Here is a 20,411-nt window from a genome sequence, read left to right as displayed (position 1 = left end):
GAAAAGTACAGGAACATGGAGCGTAAGTTACAAATCAAAGGGCTCACCCTTTGCTTTCCAACATTTTTTTTTTGAGGAAGATTAGCCCTGAGCTAACATCTGCCGTCAATCCTCCTCTTTTTGATGAGAAGACTGGCCCTGAGCTCACATCCGTGCCCATCTTTCTCTACTTCATATGTGGGACGCCTACCACAAAATGGCTTGCCATGCGGTGTCATGTCCGCACTCGGGATCCGAACTGGCGAACCCCGGGCTGCCGAAGTGGAACATGCGTACTTAACAGCTGCACTACCAGGCCAACCCCTCTAACATCTTTTACTTCTTGAAAGGTCCAAAGATTACTAATACTAGAATCTATATCATAACCATATGAATTAAGCAGTTAAGAACAAACATAAAAATAAGGCCTGGAAAGATCTTTGTTCCTTATCTATCATCTGGTGTAACAGTTATTTTCCAATGGGGTAAGGCTGTTGGGTTTCAGGCGTAAACCAACGCAGAAACAATCACAAGGCATCATAGGCAGAGGGTAAGGAGAACTTCTGCCTCTAGTTTCCTGTGTTCCAGTCCAGGAAAAGTGGAAGGGCAGAGAAAGGGGTGTCCACAGGAATGAGCACTCATGCTCTAAAGGGTAATTTTCTTTGAACCTACTAATTTCTTTTTCACTCAAAATCACAAAGATAAAGCAACATAAAATATGGGGCAAAGGGAAGCTGGTCTTCAAGAATTTGTATCTTCAAGTATTTACTGGTACAACAATCCTTCAAGCCTGGAGTTACTCAAAGATAAATCATGAAAAATAAGAAGAAAGACTTTATTTCAAACAGGTTCAGTGGTATGTGTGCTACAGCAAAGGCTGGTTGTAGCAAACCATTTCATTTCAAACCTGCACTGATGTATAAATTAGACATTATTTGGGAATGATTAATCTCTGGTAAAATGTAGATTCAATCCACCATTATGCCAATTTTTACATTTACTGTAGAGGCTATTTTAGTACTAGAGGTTAAATTTTCATCACCAAAAAATGAGAATAACCTTACAGCTACTACTAAGGTAATGAGTTCCCCAGTAATGCTTTGAAAATATACCCCTAGGTTATTAAGAGAAATTCCGACTTCATCCTAATGTATTATTTAACTGGAATTCTTCAGTCATCATCTACTGTTGGCTTGATTGTCACTCCTCTTCTTATTTGACCCCAACCAATTAAACTGCAAAATGAAAATAAAAGAAATCGTGAGTTTTATATCCATTTCATTATCATTACTACACAATCTTATAAGACATAACTGGTTCTACTTGCCTATCTGCTAAATTTGAATTTGTTCCCAAAACCTGCTTCTCCATAAAGCAAGCTTACACTATCGTCTTAGATTCTTATACCCTGAGAGATGGGCTATAGCCAGAATGAATGATAGGAAAAGGAAACAAAAAGTTGCTACTATAAATATGCTTGTCTTCATTCTATCAAAATACAGCGACCCCTTAAGAACTGCCAAAGAGCCCTCCAGTCCGCCTAAGGAACCATGCCGACACACAAACCACCTCAGTCTGATTTTTTAAAAAAATGTCATTCTCTATACTTTTCTCCTTCAAAAATGCTTTTCTACCATTCACGGGACCCCAATAGATCATAATGGCTTTACCATGACCTCAGCTGGTAAAGGAAATTAAGAACAGCAGGACTGCATAGTCTATAAGCAGCTTACTCTCAACAGCAGAGGGACCTCCACTCCCTTTTCCAACGTCTGCTCTAATTGATGCCCAGGCTGGATTGCTACCTTAACTGTAGCTTCTAGAACAAAATTTACCTAAACATGGGTTAAAACCACAATTCTAAAGAATGTAAGGATCATTCAGATGCTCTCATTTCTTTTAACAATTTTAACATACTTGCTAATTTTTAAGGAAAGTCTAAAATTTCATTTGGATAGAATCTTCTCATAATTTTAGTGGGCAGACTCAAAAAGATCGTGTGTTTTAAAATCTGTTCTAATCAAGGAAATGTCCCATCCTAACTGAGAATAATACATTCCATGTTGAGAGTTTTTGAAAGTTTATTATTTAAGCCTACTTTAAAATAGCCAGCCCTGGTGGTCTAGTGGTTAAGATTCGGTGCTCTCACTGCCACAGCCTGGGTTTGTTTCCTGATCAGGGAACCACGCATCTGTCAGTTATCATACCGTGGCGGCTGCATGTTGCTGCGATGCTGAGCACTATGCCACTGGTATTGCAAATACCAGCAGCATCATCCATGGTGGACAGGTGTCAGCAGAGCTTCCCGATTAAGAAAGACTAGAAGGAAGGACCTGGCCACCCACTTCTGAAAAAACTGGCCAAGAAAACCCAATGAATAGCAGCAGAGCATTGGCTGATATAGCGCTGGAAGGTGAGAGGATGGTGCAAAAGACCAGGCAGGGTTCTGCTCTGCTGTACACAGGGTCACCAGGAGTTGGAATCAACTCGACAGCACTAACAACAATTTTAAAACACACTGGAAATTAGTATGTCTATAACAGCAAATAGTATAATCACACAAAAGAGTAAAATCAAGCTGGCATAAATTACCACAAAGCAGGATTATTTACTTAAAAGACAATAAAAAATTTAACTCTATCTAAATAATGCAGATCTTCTGAATAAGGATGAGAGACCATCACAGGGCACAGTATCAGGGAAACCTTAATAAGGTTGGTTAGGTAGTGAGGGAAAAAACCAGAGAGCCAAGGGTGATTTGAATAATTATGGGGACAATCAGGACACAGAATAGTCTACTTTAGAGGGCTTATATGAGACAAAGCAGGAGGAAATGTAAAAGGCACTGAAGCAGGCTTCCAGAAAGGTCCTGAATATCAGAAAGTAGTGAGAAGCTACTAGAAATTATTGAGCACATTAACAATGTTCTAGATAAAAATGTTTTAGGAAGATTAATTTTGACTGAGCTCTTAAGTAACAGAGAGGCAAACTAGGAATCTTTTGCAATAACTTCTGGGTGTGAAAGGATGGTGGTATGGGCTATGATAAGGTCACACAGAATAGAAAGAAAAGGGTCAATTCAGTAACTAACCAGGGAAAGAGCAAAGAGTCACGAGTCAAAGCTATGTGTACGTTTCCTAGCTCTATCCACTGAAAGGGGCTAGACGAATTAGTACCTTAGGAGTAATGGGCACACCCAGCACCCAGATCTTCATTTCTAAATACCATTTCCCTCTAAAAGGAACCAGGGCTCCTTGAAGAAATGGCCAATTCTAAACTGGAGCAGGGGAGGGACAAGACGACTCTGGAAGATCTTGTGTCAGAAAATAAGGAACTATTCAAAAAAAAATGATGGGGACATGTCAAAAGGACAGAGGAGCCTGCTTGCAGGGTCTCTACTGGATAAATCCTGGACAATTTGGGCATCGAAATAAGTAAGGACAGTAACGAATCATAACCTATTGAATAAAGTACTCCGTGAGTCCATATTATAACTAGATAAGTAAATAATGGGAAAGAAAGAATGTCAAATGATAAATGAGTGGTGGAGTTGGGGGGAGGGATCACCATTTTGCAATCACTATAGCCAAGCTCAATTCACATAAGAATCATCAGTGGATGCTAAATCCAGGGAGGGTGGGATTTGATGAGAAGCAGGGTATTTGCATAGTCTCAAAGAGTCTCCCACGGAATGCTTATTAGTTGCAAGGGTTAAAAAAAAGTAACCACGTAGTGAAGAAACTAGACAACACCTTGACTGCAGGATCAAAATTAACCTCAACAAGGAGCAGTCAAATATCATGTGCCTCTGGCTGTGATTCCCTGAGGAGACATCACCACCTGCAGCAGCATTTCAACCAAGACTACATAACCCAAATCTAATCTTAGGAAGCATCGGGTAAACCCAAATCGAGGAAGAGTCTATAAAGTAACTAGCTTGTATTCTTCAAAATTGTCAAGTAAGACAAAGAAAGGCTGTGGAAGTTCCAGATTAGAGATCAAAGAGACATGAAAACTAAATGCAATACATGATCCTAAACTGGAGGGACACAGAGGACATTATTGGGACAAGCGATAAAACTGGAAAATGGACTATGGATGTCAGTATTTTATCAATGTTAAACCTCTTTTGTTTTTTTGAGGAAGATTAGCCCTGAGCTAACATCCGTGCCCATCTTCCTCTACTTTCCATGCGAGACGCCTACCACAGCATGGCTTTTGCCAAGCGGTGCCATGTCCGTACCTGGGATCTGAACAGGCGAACCCCGGGCTGCCGAGAAGTGGAACGTGCGAACTTAACCGCTGCACCACCGGGCCAGCCCCAATGTCAAACTTCTTGAAGTGGTCATATAAACAACATCCTTGTTTTTAGAAAATATACACTCGAGGTCAGCCTGGTAGTGCAGTGGTTAAGTTTGCATGTTTCACTTTGGCGGCCCAGGGCTCCCCAGTTCGGATCCCAGGTGTGGACCTACACACCACTTGTCAAGCCACGCTGTGGCGGGCATCCCACATATAAAGTAGAGGAAGATGGGCAGGATGTTAGCTCAAGGCCAGTCTTCCTCAGCAAAAAGAGAAGGATTGGTGGCAGATGTTAGCTCAGGGCTAATCTTCCTCAAAAAAAAGAAAGAAAAAAATATATACACTGAAGTATTTATTAAGAGATCAAGGGGCATGATACATACAACCTACTCCTCAAATGGTTCAGAAAAAAGCTTATAGACACACAAATACATTGTGTATTTGGGAAAAGGAAATACAGGAGTTCTGTGTGCATTTCTTGTAATTTTTCTGTTAGGTTTGAGATTATTTCCAAATAAGTTTTAAAAAGCCAAAGGCAAAGGAAATATTGAACCCAAATTCATTAGTTTTTGCATAGGTTGTGTCTATCACAAATCAGGACTAGAAATACAGATTTCAAAGTCATCCAAATAAATAGCTGAGAGTTAAAGCCACAATAACTGTTGCAGTCAAGGAAAACTGCGTGTACACCCGCCAAGAACTTAAGGAAAAGATGTCTTTTTTATTAGACAGTGACAAAAGCTAATAAACTTACCGCCAATGTTTCTCAACTCTTCGGCTAAGGGCAATTTTTTCTCCTACTTCTGTGCACACAGGATTAGTCAAAACGATTTTGCCCAAATCGGCCTTGACTGCACTAACTCTTCCTCCTGTCGACAGGGATCCTATGTTTACCATGAGCACTTCATTCTTAGATAGCTTTTGCACCTAGGGAAATAAATTAGGGAAAAATAAACCCCAAAATCAAGAAAATGCCTTCCAAATATGACTGCTTATTTTCCTACATCCTTGCCAAAACAAGATGTCAGCAATTTTCCATCTCTGCCAATCTAATCTGAGACTTTAAAAAAAACCATATGGATAACAGGAATATCATGTCATTGTCATACGTGACATACTTCCCCGTTTTGTTTTACTTTAAACTGATTGCCATGTACAAGTTCTCAATTTTTACGAAATCAAATTTATTCACCTTCTCTTCTTAATCCCACATTAACTGTAAAAGAATGAACGTCTAAACTGGTCTTAACATCACTGTTACTTCTGTTGAAACACGAATTACAGAAAGCACCTACCTTTGCTGCTTTCTTGTCTCCCTCAGTGCGTACACCTAGAAGCCGTCTCAGCAGGAAATAGGAGATTTCCAACTCGGTGAAGATTTCAGGTAAAGCTCCAACTGCACCAAGTACCTGCCCCACCATTCTGTCAGCCCGGCACAAAGTGGGGTCAATTTTTGTTCCAACTCCTGATATAAAATAAGATATATATAGTCCAAGTTTTTATTTCCTATAAACTTGTTTACCCAAAAACTTGGTCAAACAAGTACCGCATATACCTATACAGTTTAATACACACTTAAATTTTCATACTCATGTAATAGCTCCACAGGTGTGACAAAATACCTGTTTCATCTGAAAAAACTGAACTGTAAACTCATGGGTTAGTTGGGCATCTGAGAACAAAAAGATTCTCTTGACTTAAATTCTACATAAAGGGCAAACTGAGATAACAGCCTGACTCAAAAATGAGTCTGCATATCCTCAATAAAAGTTGAAAAGACACAAAATTCACAATGAGTAGTTTGCAGAATATTTGCCTGGCATTTCTCCCCGGAAGGCTGATCAAAAAGATAGCTTAAAGACTTCATATATGATTCCTGGGATCCGTTTCAAACTATTTTAGCTATGTGTCTTTCAAGGGGGAGAGAGGAGAAGATATAAAAATGAAGCAAGATTGGTAAAGTATTGATATCTGTTGAAGCTGAGTGGTGGCTACATGAGGATTATCATTACACTATTCTCTCTCTGAAAAGTTCCGTAGTTAAATTAAAAAAAAAAAAACTTCCACATTTCCAGAGTTTCCTTGTTGAAAATAAAAAAAAGGTAAAATCATATACAGTAAACTCTTAATTACAGGCTACAATAGAGAGATGAATTACACAACCAAAAACCACAGAACCAAAAGACAAACACCTTTTTCACCAAATATTTCCTTCTTTAATCCAAAACACAATGCCTCTAATTCTCACTACTAAATCTTGCCTTTTTCTGGGTATCTGGTAATACGCTAAGTTGTAGGGACAAGAAAATTCATAAATTATCTCAGTAATTCCTACACAACAGAAGCTATCTTTTTATTCCCAGCTCAGTGTAAACATGAGCCTGACATGATTCAACTGACATTTGTGGGTAACTTTCCATTTGCAAAATATACATAAAAAACAACTACTTTCTAACCCCAAACTGTGTAGACACACGCGCACACACACACAAAAAGTACAGTTAGGTATTTGCAACGTTAGGTCATAAAACTTATTTTGTTATTGCTAAAAAGGAGCTATTCTATATACTAAACCAAAACGTATTCTTCCTTATGCTTAAAAATAATTTTTACAGGGGCCGGTCCCGTGGCCGAATGATTAAGCTCACATGCTCCGCTTCGGCAGCCCAGGGTTTCGCCAGTTCAGATCCTGGGCGCGGACATGGCACTGCTCGTCAGGCTACGTTGAGGTGGTGTCCCACATGCCACAACTAGAAGGACCCACAACTAAAATATACAACTATGTACAGGGGGGATTCGGGGAGAAAAAGTGCAAAAAAAAAAAAAGGTTGGCAACAATTGTTAGCTCAGGTGCCAATCTTTAAAAAAAAATTTTTTTATAAACACATGAAACCATTTTATGACCTAAAATCAACAGTTTAACCATACGCATGTTCCCCTACTCTGCTCAATTATTAAAATATCCAACTAAAAATCTAGGGGCCAGCTCCACGGCCAAGTGGTTAAGTTCATGCATTCCACTTCGGTGGCCCAGGGTTCGCCAGTTTGGATCCTGGGCACCGATCTGGCCATGCTGTGGCGGCATCCCACATAGAAGAACTAGAAGGACTTACAACTTGGATATACAACTATGTACTGGGGCTTTGGAGAGGGGAAAAAAAATCTACAATATATCTTTTTGGGTAATCCATTTCCCATGAAAAGTACCATGAACATACACAAATTAAAAGCACAGGGATGAGAGGAAAATCCTTACCAATAAGACCTCCTGGAGCAGCATACTGAAGATCATTATGTTCTGCGAAGAGGGATACAATTTTGGAAAAGATTGGTTTACACATGAGCTTTCCTTCGCTATCTTTGGAAACAATACCAGGTCTGACTTCTATTTCCTGGCCCACCTGTAAAAATATCAATTAGCAATTAGAATTACTGTGGGACAACACAATTTCCATTTACATACAAAAAGTCCTAAGAGGAAAACGATAAAACTGAAAAGGCAACCTTTTCTCTATTTCAAAGAGCACTATTAAAAAAAAAAAGATGTGGAAGACATCTTCAAAACCAGAACCATCCAACTGTTTCCAACTACCTACCACACAAGCCTATCATCATATAAAATGTGTTGCATACTCATAAAGAACCTATAGTTAGGGATCAGACACATTCAAAAGACATAACAGTAAACAAAGAAATCTCTATCAATTATAGACACCATGAAAAAATTTTATTTTTCAATTTGGAGTGTCCATACTGTTTTCCTGATTAAGACAAGGGAAAAACAAACAAAACAGAAACACAACAACAAAACCCAGTTTACCTTTAATACTCCTTTTAGAATACTGCCACCAGCTACACCCCCCTTAAGGTCATCAACTTCACAGCCAGGTTTGTTGACATCAAAGGATCTAATAACTAAAAGAAAACAAAACAAATTAAAGCCAATTCTGTTCATTTTAATGTTAAAAGAAATATCATTGTCTAAGTTAACTTTTCTAAAATAGTAGACACACAAGATTTACACCATAGGAGTGACTTTGCAACAAAATCTAGTATTATTACTCCAGCTAGGTTTACTGCAGCCTTACGATGGAAAAAAGTAGAAATAACTTAAAAGTTCATTGATAGGATTATGGTACATTCATATTATGGAGTAACATGCAGCTATTTAAAAATGATGTTAGAGCCATATGTAATGATCTGGAAGGATAACCCTCATACACTCTTAAGAAAAAAAATAAAACCAGTTACAAAAATAATATGAATGGTATGATCCCACTTCCACAAAGAAAAAGTAAAACAAGAAATATGTACATGTTTATACATGATGATATGAACAAAGAGAAAGGTGTGGGAATAATACACACCATCTGCTAACTTTGGTTACTTCACGGCTAAGGGGGTAAAAGTTGGAGACGGAGAGATTGTGGACTTTTTCTTCATATACCTCTATATTATATGACTTGTGAAATAAAAATTTAGTTTTCAAACTACAAAACAACTATAGGACTAGGTGACCCACACTTAGGTCCTGAGAGCAGTGACCCTTAACAATGGGTATGCATCACAATCACCCAAGAGAACACTTCCCACAACACACAGGAGGCCCCGGGGGGAAGACTCAGAGGGGCTCAAATGTCTGTTTTGAAAAGGCTCCTACATCTCTGTGTAGGAACCACAAGCTTAGATGATCAAATTATACCAATATTGGTACTATGAACTCAAATAAAAGTGAAAGGGACATGAAAATCTTCATTAATGGTACAATGAAATCATTTGTATGGAAGTTTTACCATCCTGTTCCTGAATAAAGCATTATAATTCCATGGAAAATACTGTATCACTCCATCTTGATCACACAATATACCATATACTGAGCACAAAAAGGTTACACGTTCCTTCTGTATTCAGGACTCTGTCCCTCATCCAGTAATGCAATCTAGCAGTCCATACAATCTCAGAATTAATCTATTTCAAAAAAATTTTTATGCAGATCGTAATTTATTACGATCTTTTCAGACAGAGGAAAAATTAATAAACACCCTTAAAGGGGAATCACCAATGTGGAAAAGATCAAATTAAGAGTTAAAGACAAATCCTATCACTTACCAATAAGTCGAGGTTCGGAAGTAAAGTCTCTTGGGGGTACTGGAATTTTCTTTACTATGTACTCACAGACAACTTCAATATTGTATTTCAACTGAGCAGAAATTGGAATAATAGGAGCGCCTTCTGCTACTGTACCTATACGACACATTCAGAAAGATCAAAATTCTTCAGTTTTATACAACTTGTTCTATACATACTACATAAAATAGTTAAGATTACTAAAATAGATGCCTAAACATACCTACACAAATGCCATGAACAGGGAGAAAGTGATAATTCTGTTTAGAAAGGTGGCAGTATTCTACAGATGTTTTTACTCTTGATAATGAATACTATTCCCATTAAGGAAAAAGATTCTAAAATATATTAATAGATATATTTAATACACTAAAATGATGAAACTGTTAAAAGGAATAAAACACTAACACTCCTGGGAATGAGCACTTTACTAGTTGAAAGATTTCTAATAACGTGCAATTAACCTCCCAATAAATGTCAAGATAAAATTACAGACTCTTTGTTAATCAAAAACTGCTGGCACATATAATATTTGCTCCTTATTAATTACATGTCAAACAGGCTGGTCAAAGAAATGGACCAAACATAATTAGATTTTAATCAAAATGACTTATTCTTTTTTGTTATGATAGAACTGGGTTCACAAGAAGTCAACCTTTCCAACAAGAAAACAAGGTTAAGAGAATCAGATGTCAACAATACGATGTGTCATGTCTTCCCAGAAATGAAAAACACAACGCTGCTAGAGAAAGGGATACTATGAAGATTAAATAAATCACTTTCAGTTCCAATTCTTTTTTTTAAAGATTGGCACCTGAGCTAACAACTGTTGCCAATCTTTTTTTGTCCCCTCTGCTTTTTCTCCCCCAATCCCCACAGTACATAGCTGTATACCTTAGCTGCGGGTCCTTCTAGTTGTGGCATGTGGGATGCTGCGTCAACATGGCCTGATGAGCAGTGCCATGTCCACGCCCAGGATCCGAACTGGCGAAACCACGGGCCGCCAAATGCGAAGCGCACGAACTTAACCACTCGGCCACGGGGGCAGCCCCTCAGTTCCAATTTTCAAAGTAGCTACTCAGTAAGAATAAACGGTGTAATGCTTAATTTTTTAAAAAATACGCTTTTGTTCATTTTACCATCACTGAGGAGGACTTTTTTAATGTGATTGATAGTTTCCAAAATACAAATTTAATTCTAACTTTCAGATGGCAAAAATGTACTTTAGTTTACCAAATTCAGAAACAGATTTCACTAGCTCTATCAGGTGGCTAATAAGTAGTAGGTAGAGAAAAATAAGGCTTAAGACCTATAAGTTTAGCCTGTTTTAGATAATCTATTATGTTAAAAGTTAATTTAACATCTGGTATCTGCATTAAATGCCTCTCAAAGTGACTCACAGATTTATTAGATACTATGGCTTCTTACCTTGTACAAATGCAAGGATCTGTTCATATTGTTCTTTAGCCTGGCTTTCTTTTACCAAATCAATTTTATTTTGTAGAATCAAAATATGCTTCAGTTTCATGATTTCTATAGCAGCCAGGTGTTCAGAAGTCTGAGGTTGAGGACAAGACTCATTACCAGCTGGATGATGAAGCATAAAAAGGACGCATGAGAATTAGCTAGAAATATTTGCCAGAATAGGCAAATCCATAGGAGACAGAGAGCAGATTAGTGGTTGCCAGGGGCTGGGGGGAAAGGAGAATATAGGGCGACTGCTTAATGGGCATGGGGTTTCCTTTTGGAGTGATGAAAATGTTCTGGAACTAGATAGTGGTGATGCTTACACAACACTGTGAATATATTTAATGTCACTGAATTGTACACTTTAAATGGCTAAAATGGTAATTTTATGTGTGTTTTACTACCAAAAAAAAAAAAATTAGCTGGCATCCAATAAAAGAAACATTTGAATGCCCTAGCCCTATTCGAGGTAAAAGTCGTGGATATCATGGGCAAGCATCCACGTTTTCCCCTGCTGCACCCTCAGTGCCTGCATTCACTGGAGCCTCCCATCCCTGCTCCTAAGCAACATGCTTGGAATCAACAAGTTTGCCATCTCAGAGTCTGCCCTCAGTTTTTGCTCAGGCATAAGGTACAGTCCCTGGCTCTATCCAGTCTTAGAGATGTTCTCATCCAGTCAAGCTCCTGAGAGGCAGAGTAATTAAGAGGGGAAGACACAATATAGTCTATGAATTTCAACTATGATCAGAGGCTACTCCCTAACAAAGGCAGGGAAGGACATAACTGTGAGGATAACCAACAGTGTATTATAAAGAAATAGGCATCTTTTGGGGGCACCCCAACGATCATCCTCTCCAAGTGGTAATATTCAGGTGACCTGTACTATATCCACTTGGCATCCTTTTAAAAACTATATCCCATAGCAACGAAATCTTCCAACAGCTCACATAAGGAAGGTAGCACAACCCTTGCCTTGAAACCCTCAATTCAGGTCTAGACTTCAGTACTTAATATGAATGAGATTTGCATCTCAACAAAACCATTATACATCAATGTTGCAGCAAACAACTCAGAGACAAAAAAAACCATCCATGTACTTTTACATGTAAATATATAATTAAAATAATAAAATCATTTCATGTGAACTAAGTGGGGAAAATGCACTACTGACTTTTTAAAATATATACTACAATAAGAATTCTCACAAGACGTCAGCCCTAGGTCTATCTGGTAGGCAGGGATGTCATCCTGCATGACATGTTAGTTCCCATTCATTTGACCCTTCGGTAACGGATATGGCCCTTAAAGGCCTTAGTTCTCCCTCTAAATGTTCCATCTTGGATTTGCTCCACATTGATTTGTCCAAACCAATTCAGATGTATTTACCTATCAACAGAAGAGCCGCATCCATTACTGCTGCACCGTTCAGCATAGTAGCCATCAAAATATCGTGGCCAGGACAGTCAACAAAGGAAACATGTCTAACAATTGAGAAATAACAATCAGTCCTAAGATCAATCTACACTTCAACATGCAAGTTATAGATTTCCTAAAATTAAATCACTTTAAATAGGGCCCACCCCCGTGGCCGAGTGGTTAAAGTTCTGCATGTTCTGCTTTGGCGGCCTGGGGTTCGTGGATTGGGGGCCTGGGGTTCGTGGATTGGGATCCTGGGCAGGGATCTGCTCCACTCTCCAGCCACGCTGTGGAGGTATCCCACATACAAAAAAATAGAGGAGGATTGGCACAGATGTTAGCTCAGGGCTAATCTTCCTCAAGCCAAAAAAAAAAAAGAGGAGGATTGGTAACAGAGGTTAGCTCAAGGCAACTCTTCCTCAGGAAAAAGAAAAATCACTTTAAATATAGAACATGAATATTACACATGAATATGGAAAAAGAATATGGAAATAATTCTTATCGTTGTAAAGTCAAGCAGTTACAGGATTTGGTGTTTCTAGACCTTGGAAATAAGATTACCTTCTGGCTGAGAGTAAAATCACTGCAGATCATTACAAAGCTATGAAATTAGCTATGTGTAGAAATAAGTAAAGAGAGAGACACTCCCAAACCCAATCAAAATGAATATGGTGTAGAATATAGTACAGAGCGTATGTTGGGACTATCACTGATTTGAAAGCTAAAACAGTGTTAACAGAATGACCATTGCATCTGAAAAAATAATTTGCCAAAAATTTCTCTAGCACCTTGAAAAGCTGAAATTGCCAATCTGAAGTAGAGATGGTACACTATTTAAACAGAAACACACTACTCATTCACAATCTTTATTTTTAAAAATTTTATGCTCACATCGTCATGATCTAAAACGGGTCAGCGAACTGGCCGACTGCCATACCGATTCATGTACATCACGTCTGCTTTCATAGCAAAAGAGCAGAGATAACCTATGGCCTGCAAAGCAGAAGATATTTACTATCTGGCCCTTTACAGAAAAAGTTTCCTGACCCTTGATCAGGGCCAGAACTGGAGTGAGGCAAGTGAAGTACCTGCCTCAGGTACAAAATTTAAGGGGATGCCAAAAACTTTGGTAATCAAAACAAATAATATTTATTTTTTTTGAAAAAATCAAAATTAATGCAAAAAAAGTCCATGATGAACAAAATATCAAAATTTTACATGAAAAAAGGATCAGTAACAATGTCATATCAAGCCAAAAACAAAACAAAAAAACACCGATAATGAAGCAAAAGAAAAAAAAATCAGTAATTTGAGCCTTTAAAAAAAAAAAAAAAGATACTCTGTTTATGACAATTTCTTTGCATTAATTTCAAAAAACATTACATTAAAATACTATTTATCTAGATTACTGAGCTCTTTTTTAGCATTCCCCTCCTCTTAAATTTTGGGCCTCACTCACCTCTCCCTAGTTCCAGCTCTGCCCCAGATCTAAAATTTCATTGTGGGGCATCTCCAAGCCCTGTAAACATCACTAGGTGGCTATCAGTATCCTCTGATAAAGAACCAGGATATATAATCATATTCAGAAAACAGATGGGTAACAAGCCCATGTATTTAAGAGAGGTAATTAAGAACGGCTTTGTTCCTCCCCTACCTAAGAAATAGAAATAAAAGAAATCTATTTAAAAATTTTAAAGAAATTTAGGAAGCCTGGCAAAAAGAATCCCTTAAATTCAATGAATTGTGTTTCCCTCCATTTCATTCTGCTTATGTGATACTTTTCCTGTGGAGAACTTGCATGTAAGTAACTTACGTTTAAAAACTTGACTTTTCAAAATTATTGTCATTATGGTCAATAAAAACACAAAATAATGGAAAAACAACAAAACCATTCAGCAATCAGGTTCACTATTTAATATCTCAAAAAACACAAATCCTAAGACAATAAAACAGGAAGTATAAAATGTTTTTAGCACAGAAGAGGTCACCTGACTAATCTGAAGTTCCCTTTGGTCCCTGGAATGTCTGTAGGAAACTCATCGGGTGTACTACTTCCACAGGATCTGTAACATTCTGGCCGAGGACAACTTGGGTCATCAAGTTTATAAATCTGAAAGTTCCAATGCAAAAAGACTTAGATTCCTTATCTGCATGTTCAACAATTAAAGTTAGTTTCTAGTTCCACAGTACACAGCTCACCTTAGCGTTAGCATATCCAAGTTTGATTGTAATGTTTCTTTCTAGTTCATTTTTGAACCTGACAGTGTGAACTCCAGAAATAGCTTTTACAACTGTGGATTTGCCATGAGCTACATGACCAATTGTACCTGTAGACAAAGTACAAAAAATTAATTCATGTGTATTCGATTACATCAAATATTTTTTCTAATAGTGTTAGACTAGAAAACCTAAAGCCGTAACTCACTGTAAATATCAATGTAAAACTAACAGTGACTTCAATTTTTCCTCCTACACATCCTTTTCTACTAAAAACTTATCCTGATACAGGACTAAAGAGAACTTTCTATGTAACTGACAACCTTGTTTAAAAACCATACTCACCAAAATAAAAGCTATTCATCTTATGTTTTTAATCAAAGACTACATTCATTTAAAATAAACACTCTATAAAAATTACATAAAATCTTATATATTAAGAAACTTTCCAGCATTTCCAGAGAGAAGTAAATAGTATGATGAGCTCTAACACAACAAAAAGGAATCCATGAAAACAAAACAACCCAGGCTTAATCACAGTAATGCTGCCAAGGGCAGTATAAATCTTCTAACTTTTTAAGAGCCTCATGGTAGAGCCTTACTTTTAACTAGGTTTTACTGTGCTATTTGTACAGTCTCCCAAAATTCACACTCAGTCAACATAACTTCTCCTCTAAAGTTCTAGATGCCAATTAAGGCAAAAAAAGATTCTTCTTAACAGCATATATAGCAAATAAAACTTTCATAAACTCTGCCCTTGCAATAATCCTGTGTGGCAAGTACAGCCGAATTTTCACCCCTTCCTTAAAGTGCTTATGCTATTAAACTTTTCATAAGTCTGTCTTATGTCTTTTCTTCTCTTCTAGTCTGTAGGCTAAGCATGGGAAACGTGCTTCCCCTAAAATCAAGCAGGTGCTTTGCTCACAAAGGCTCAACATCTATTTCTTGAACATCTGCATCCTCATATAATTCAGGTCATCACACAAAGAGAGGTTAAAATTACTCGTCGGAGATTAACCAAGTCAGGCCTCCAAGTTATTCTCAACTTACCTATATTAATTGTGGCTTGTCTGCTGATAACTTCGTGTGAAAGCGGCGTCAACTTGGTAACATCCTGTAATCAAACATATTATTTTTATTTTAAATCGCTATACATAACACAAATCACAACTTTCACTTTGACTATATTTGCCACCTACAGCTCGCCACCATGTGAACAGTTCTCGTCTACTTCTAAAGCGCTTTTCCTGTATAAGTCATCTTGTATTGTACCCTGATGATTGGGAGGCCCTACGAGTCCTTCACCGTCACACAAGACTACACCTCCGCTCACTGGGGATGTGGAGGCCCGAAGCCCCCCAACCTTGACAGCATTAGCACTGAGAACAGTAAAGACATTCCCCCTCCCAGACCTTCAGAAGTGAAAACCTTAACGACATTTAACATTATGACTTTCCAGGTGAATCCTTCGGGGTCTCGAGGTCTCACGATCTCACATCCCCATGCCCAGCCGAGGTGCAGGCGGCGGCATGAACGCTGCTTAGGGCGCCGGGGCTCCCTAACTATGCTCCCGACAGCCCGGCACTGCCTCGTCTCAATGCCTCCCGGGAAGCTGGGTCATCCCCACTCCTGAGCTCACTCCGCATCCTCCCAGAGCGAAACTTTACCAAGGTGGCGAGATCCTGACGAGAAAGATGCGGCTGCCCTAGAGTCACTCCAGCCTCGCCCCCAGCCATCTTGCACGGAGAGGAAGGAAGTCGCCCCGGCTGCTGCCTGACTGTACGCAGGCCCCCTTGTGCAGGGCGGGGACGCGGAGGCGGGCAGGCTAAGGCTCAGGCCTGGGAAAGGAGGGTGATCGGTGCAGCAGGGGCCTCACTCCTTGGACGTCTCTCCGCTTGGGTTTTGTGCTGTGCCTGCCGGCAGTCTGACTAAAAATCACGAGGCAAAGTTTCGGGATCCATTTGGTGCAGACCTGTTGGCTATTTATGCAGGCAACGCTGAGGGCAGCCCCATCAAAGGCCCCTTGCTCGGCGGATGATGCAACCGACGCGCGCGCTGGCAAGGGAGAAACCATTTCCGTTTCCCGCGGGGATGGCCGAGAGAGTTTCCGGGAACCTGGGAACCTTACGTGAGATGTGAGGACAGACAGTGGGAATGTGTTTCTTTACCGATACCCATAATTTAATAAAGCGAGGTCGGCTCGGGGTCCGGCCCGCCCGTGACGGGACTCCTTGCCGGGAGGAGGCCGCGCTTTGAGCTGGCCACGCTCACGGCGCGGTGCGTCACCTGATGGGCGGCGGGGAGGGCGCCGTCGAGCGGAGGTTTGGTGACGTGCTCAGCGACCCAGGCAGGGCTGGCAAAAGCAGAGTCCCGAACTTGTTCTCAGAGGTTGCTAGAGCCGGAGAGGTGGTCCGTGGTGGCGCTAAACTGCATTCAGAATGCAGTTAGCATAGGATGGAAGCTAGATGTCGTAAGAGAGCCCAAAGAGATTTTTTAAAAAGCCGAGCCAAGAAAACCCACTTGTTTAGTGTTTAATACTAGCTCGGTATTTTAAAATGTAAAGGTTTTTGAGACTTTAACCCTTTTTTCATCGTGTGTTAAAAAGAAGTCGAGTAATTTTTATTTCTCCCCATGCATTTCTATACTTTACAAATTTTCTATCATGAACAGGTATTCATTTCTAGCCAGAAAAAAATGTAAGCAGAGGTGAATACGAATTTAGGTTACCTGTGTTCATTGAATACTTAATATTAAAATGAAAACATGTTTTCTATCACATAAATTTAGGTACAATAGTTTAGTTAAAATAGGAAGGTATGTTTTCAATAAATGCATTCATTGGTTAAGTGATGGTAGAAACTGTACAATATATTGTATTTGGGTGCGGGCATTTAGTTCCTAAATTTAGGAACTTATAAATTTATAAGTTTATACATTTAGAATTCATCTTACATTCTAAATATTTATACCAGCTAATTCAGAAAACCCATTGAGTTGATAAAAATGTTGTGGAATTAGTGGTGATGGTTGCACTACTTTGTGAATATACTAAAGACCAATGAATTGTATAGTTTAAAAGGGTGAATCTTATGGTATGTGAATTATAGCTCAATCAAAAAATAAAATTCATTGATAATAAATAGAACACAATATACTTCATCGTCAGAAACTTTTATGGAAGTGGAAACATCACAGAAAATGTTCTTAATAATAGTAGTTAAATATTGGCACCGACTTAACAAGTATTAACTTTATTTAATCCTCACAACAATCTGATGAGGTATCCACTATTATTCCCATTTTACAAGTGAAGGAACTGAGTCCTAAAAAGATTAGATAACATGCCCACAATTCCACAGCTAAGTAGCAGAGCTGGAATTCATAGGCAATTACAAGTATACTCTTTTCTAAAAATCGGCTTTATGGAGGTAAAATTTGCACACCATAAAATTCACCTGTTTTAAGTTTACAGTTCAATGATGTTTAATAAATTTAGAGTGGTGCAACCATCACTACAATCCAGATTTTGAATATTTCCATCACCCCAAAGAGATCCCTTGTGTCCATTTGCAGTCAATCCACGTTTCCATCTTTGGACCCAGGCAACCACTAATGGTCTGTCTCTATAGATTTGCCTTTTCTGGATATTTTATATAAATGGAATCATACAATATGTGGTCTTTTGCATCTGGCTTTGCTCACTTAGCATCATGGTTTTGAGGTTCATCCATGTTGTAGCATTTATCAGTAGTAGTTCATTCCTTTTTATTGCTGAATGTAATTCTATTGTATGAACCTATCACATTTTGTTGATCCATTCACCAGTTGATGGGTATTTGGATTGTTTCCACTGTTTGGCTATTGCGAATAATACTGCTATGAACATTCGTGTACAACTTTTTGTTATTGTGAATAATGCTACTATGAACATTTATGTACATGTTTTTATAAAAATATGTTTCCATTTCTCTTGGTAAATACCTAGTTGTGCAATTGGTGTGTCCTATGGTAAATCTATATTTAACCTTTTGAGGAACAGCCAAACTTTTCCAAAATGGCTGCACCATTTTACATTCCCCCCAGCAATGTCTGAGGGCTCCAGTTTCTCCACATCCTCACCAGCACTTGATATTGTCTCTTCTTTTTATTATAGACACTTTAGTAGATGTTGTTTTAATTTGCATTTCTCTAATGGCTAGTGATGTTGAGCATCTTTTCATGTAGTATTTATTAGCCATTCATATCTCCTCTTTGGTAAAATAGTTGAACTTTTTGTTTTTTTTTTTGGTGAGGAAGACTGACCCTGAGCTAACATCTGTTGCCAATCTTCCCCTTTTTGCTTGAGGAAGATTGTCACTGAGCTAACATCTGTGACAATCTTCCTATATTTTATGTGGGATGCTGCCACAGCATGGCTTGACAAGTGATGCTAGGTCTGAGCCTAGGATCCAAACCTGCAAACCCTGGGCCGCCGAAGCAGAGCATGTGAACTTCACCACTATGCCACTGGACCAGCCCGTTTATCTTCTTATTGAGTTGCAAGAGTTCTTTATATATTCTGGATACAAGTCTTTATCAGATACATGATTTGCAAATGTTTTCTCCCAGTCTGTAGCCTATCTTTTCATTTTCTTTTTTTTTGAAATTAATAATACATTTTATTCAACCCAAGAAATCAAAAATATTAATATGTATACAATATAAATTATTATGAGATATTTTACATTCTTTTTAATTTTTGAAATCTATTGTATATTTTACACTTATGGCATATTTCAATTCAGAGTGGGTACATTTCAGGTGCCCAGTAGCCACATGTGACTAGTGGCTACCAGATGGGATAGTGCAGATCTAGAGATTTGATCTGACTTAGGTTTGAGTCTTTGTCAAGAATAGTTCATAGGTGGTGCTGTGAACTTTATATTGCATTACAATAGGAGAGAAATAATGTCTGGGACTTTTTTGTGTATGATGTCAAGATTGGTGCAAAGGTTCAGGTATTGTCAGCCTGATCATTCAGTCCCCCACTAGCTTTTCACCTAATGGTTTTAATTATCACTGATAATTGCCTGCATTCATATTTCATTAATGATTGAAAATGGTGATGGTGTAATTCTATCATTACTTCTGCATCTAATAGCTGAACTGTTCTATAAAGAAAAATCTTGCCTCATCAATCGTTTGGTTACTTTTCTATTAGAGTACTTTCTATCATAGTTATACTTTTTGTTGTTAATTTTTAACTTGATTGAATAGTAGTCAGAAAATGTGACTATATGGTACAGTTTTTGAAATCTGTTGAATCTTGCTTTATGGCCTACCGTATAGTCAGTTTTCAACAACATTTCACATGTGTTTGAACAGAATGTGTATTCTCCAGTGGTTTGGTGCATGTTCTAAATATCATAAAATAAAAGTTGTTAATTATATCATTCAAGTTTTTTTTTATTAAGATTATGATAGATTACAACCTTGTGAGATTTCAGTTGTACATTATTGTTAGTAATGTTGTGGGTACACCACTTCACCCTTTGTGTCTTTTCATTTTCTTAATGGTGTCTTTGAAGAGCAAAAGTTTTTAACTTTGATGAAGTCCAATTTTTTCTTCTTTTATGAATCATGCTTTTGGTGTCATATTTAAGAATACTTTGCCTAACCCAAGGTCACAAAGATTTACCCCTATGTTTTCTTCTTAAAGGTTTATAGTTTTAGCTCTTACATTTAGGTCTATGATCTATTTTGAGTTAATTTTTGTGTACACTGTGAGGTGTAAGGGTTTAACTCCATCTTTTTGTATGTGGATAGCCAATTGTCCCAGCATTATTTGTTGAAAAGACAATCCTTTCCCTATTGAATTGCCTTGGCACCTTTGTCAAAAATAAATTGACCATAAAAGGGTTTAT

The 20,411-nt window shown here is 38.3% G+C and overlaps 1 protein-coding gene across 1 annotated transcript; it reads right to left on the bottom strand.

Moving 5' to 3' along the window:
• Window positions 1-800: 800 nt before the first annotated feature.
• On the bottom strand, window positions 801-16,586 carry EIF2S3 (eukaryotic translation initiation factor 2 subunit gamma). The gene is made up of 12 exons (XM_014867882.3): window positions 16,176-16,586; window positions 15,559-15,622; window positions 14,491-14,618; window positions 14,280-14,401; window positions 12,262-12,356; window positions 10,837-10,995; window positions 9,391-9,525; window positions 8,102-8,196; window positions 7,538-7,682; window positions 5,577-5,746; window positions 5,036-5,208; window positions 801-1,214 (listed from the first exon to the last, which is right to left on the bottom strand). Exons 1-12 carry the CDS (start codon window positions 16,242-16,244, stop codon window positions 1,151-1,153), a joined length of 1,419 nt encoding a protein of 472 aa, XP_014723368.1. The 5' UTR covers window positions 16,245-16,586; the 3' UTR covers window positions 801-1,150.
• Between the last annotated feature and the right edge of the window lie 3,825 nt (window positions 16,587-20,411).

Source organism: Equus asinus, chromosome X (assembly GCF_041296235.1).
Source record: "Equus asinus isolate D_3611 breed Donkey chromosome X, EquAss-T2T_v2, whole genome shotgun sequence".
Taxonomy (NCBI): domain Eukaryota; kingdom Metazoa; phylum Chordata; class Mammalia; order Perissodactyla; family Equidae; genus Equus; species Equus asinus.
The sequence above is the reverse complement of the archived record's forward strand: the minus strand, read 5'-3'. Positions and strand labels throughout refer to the sequence as shown.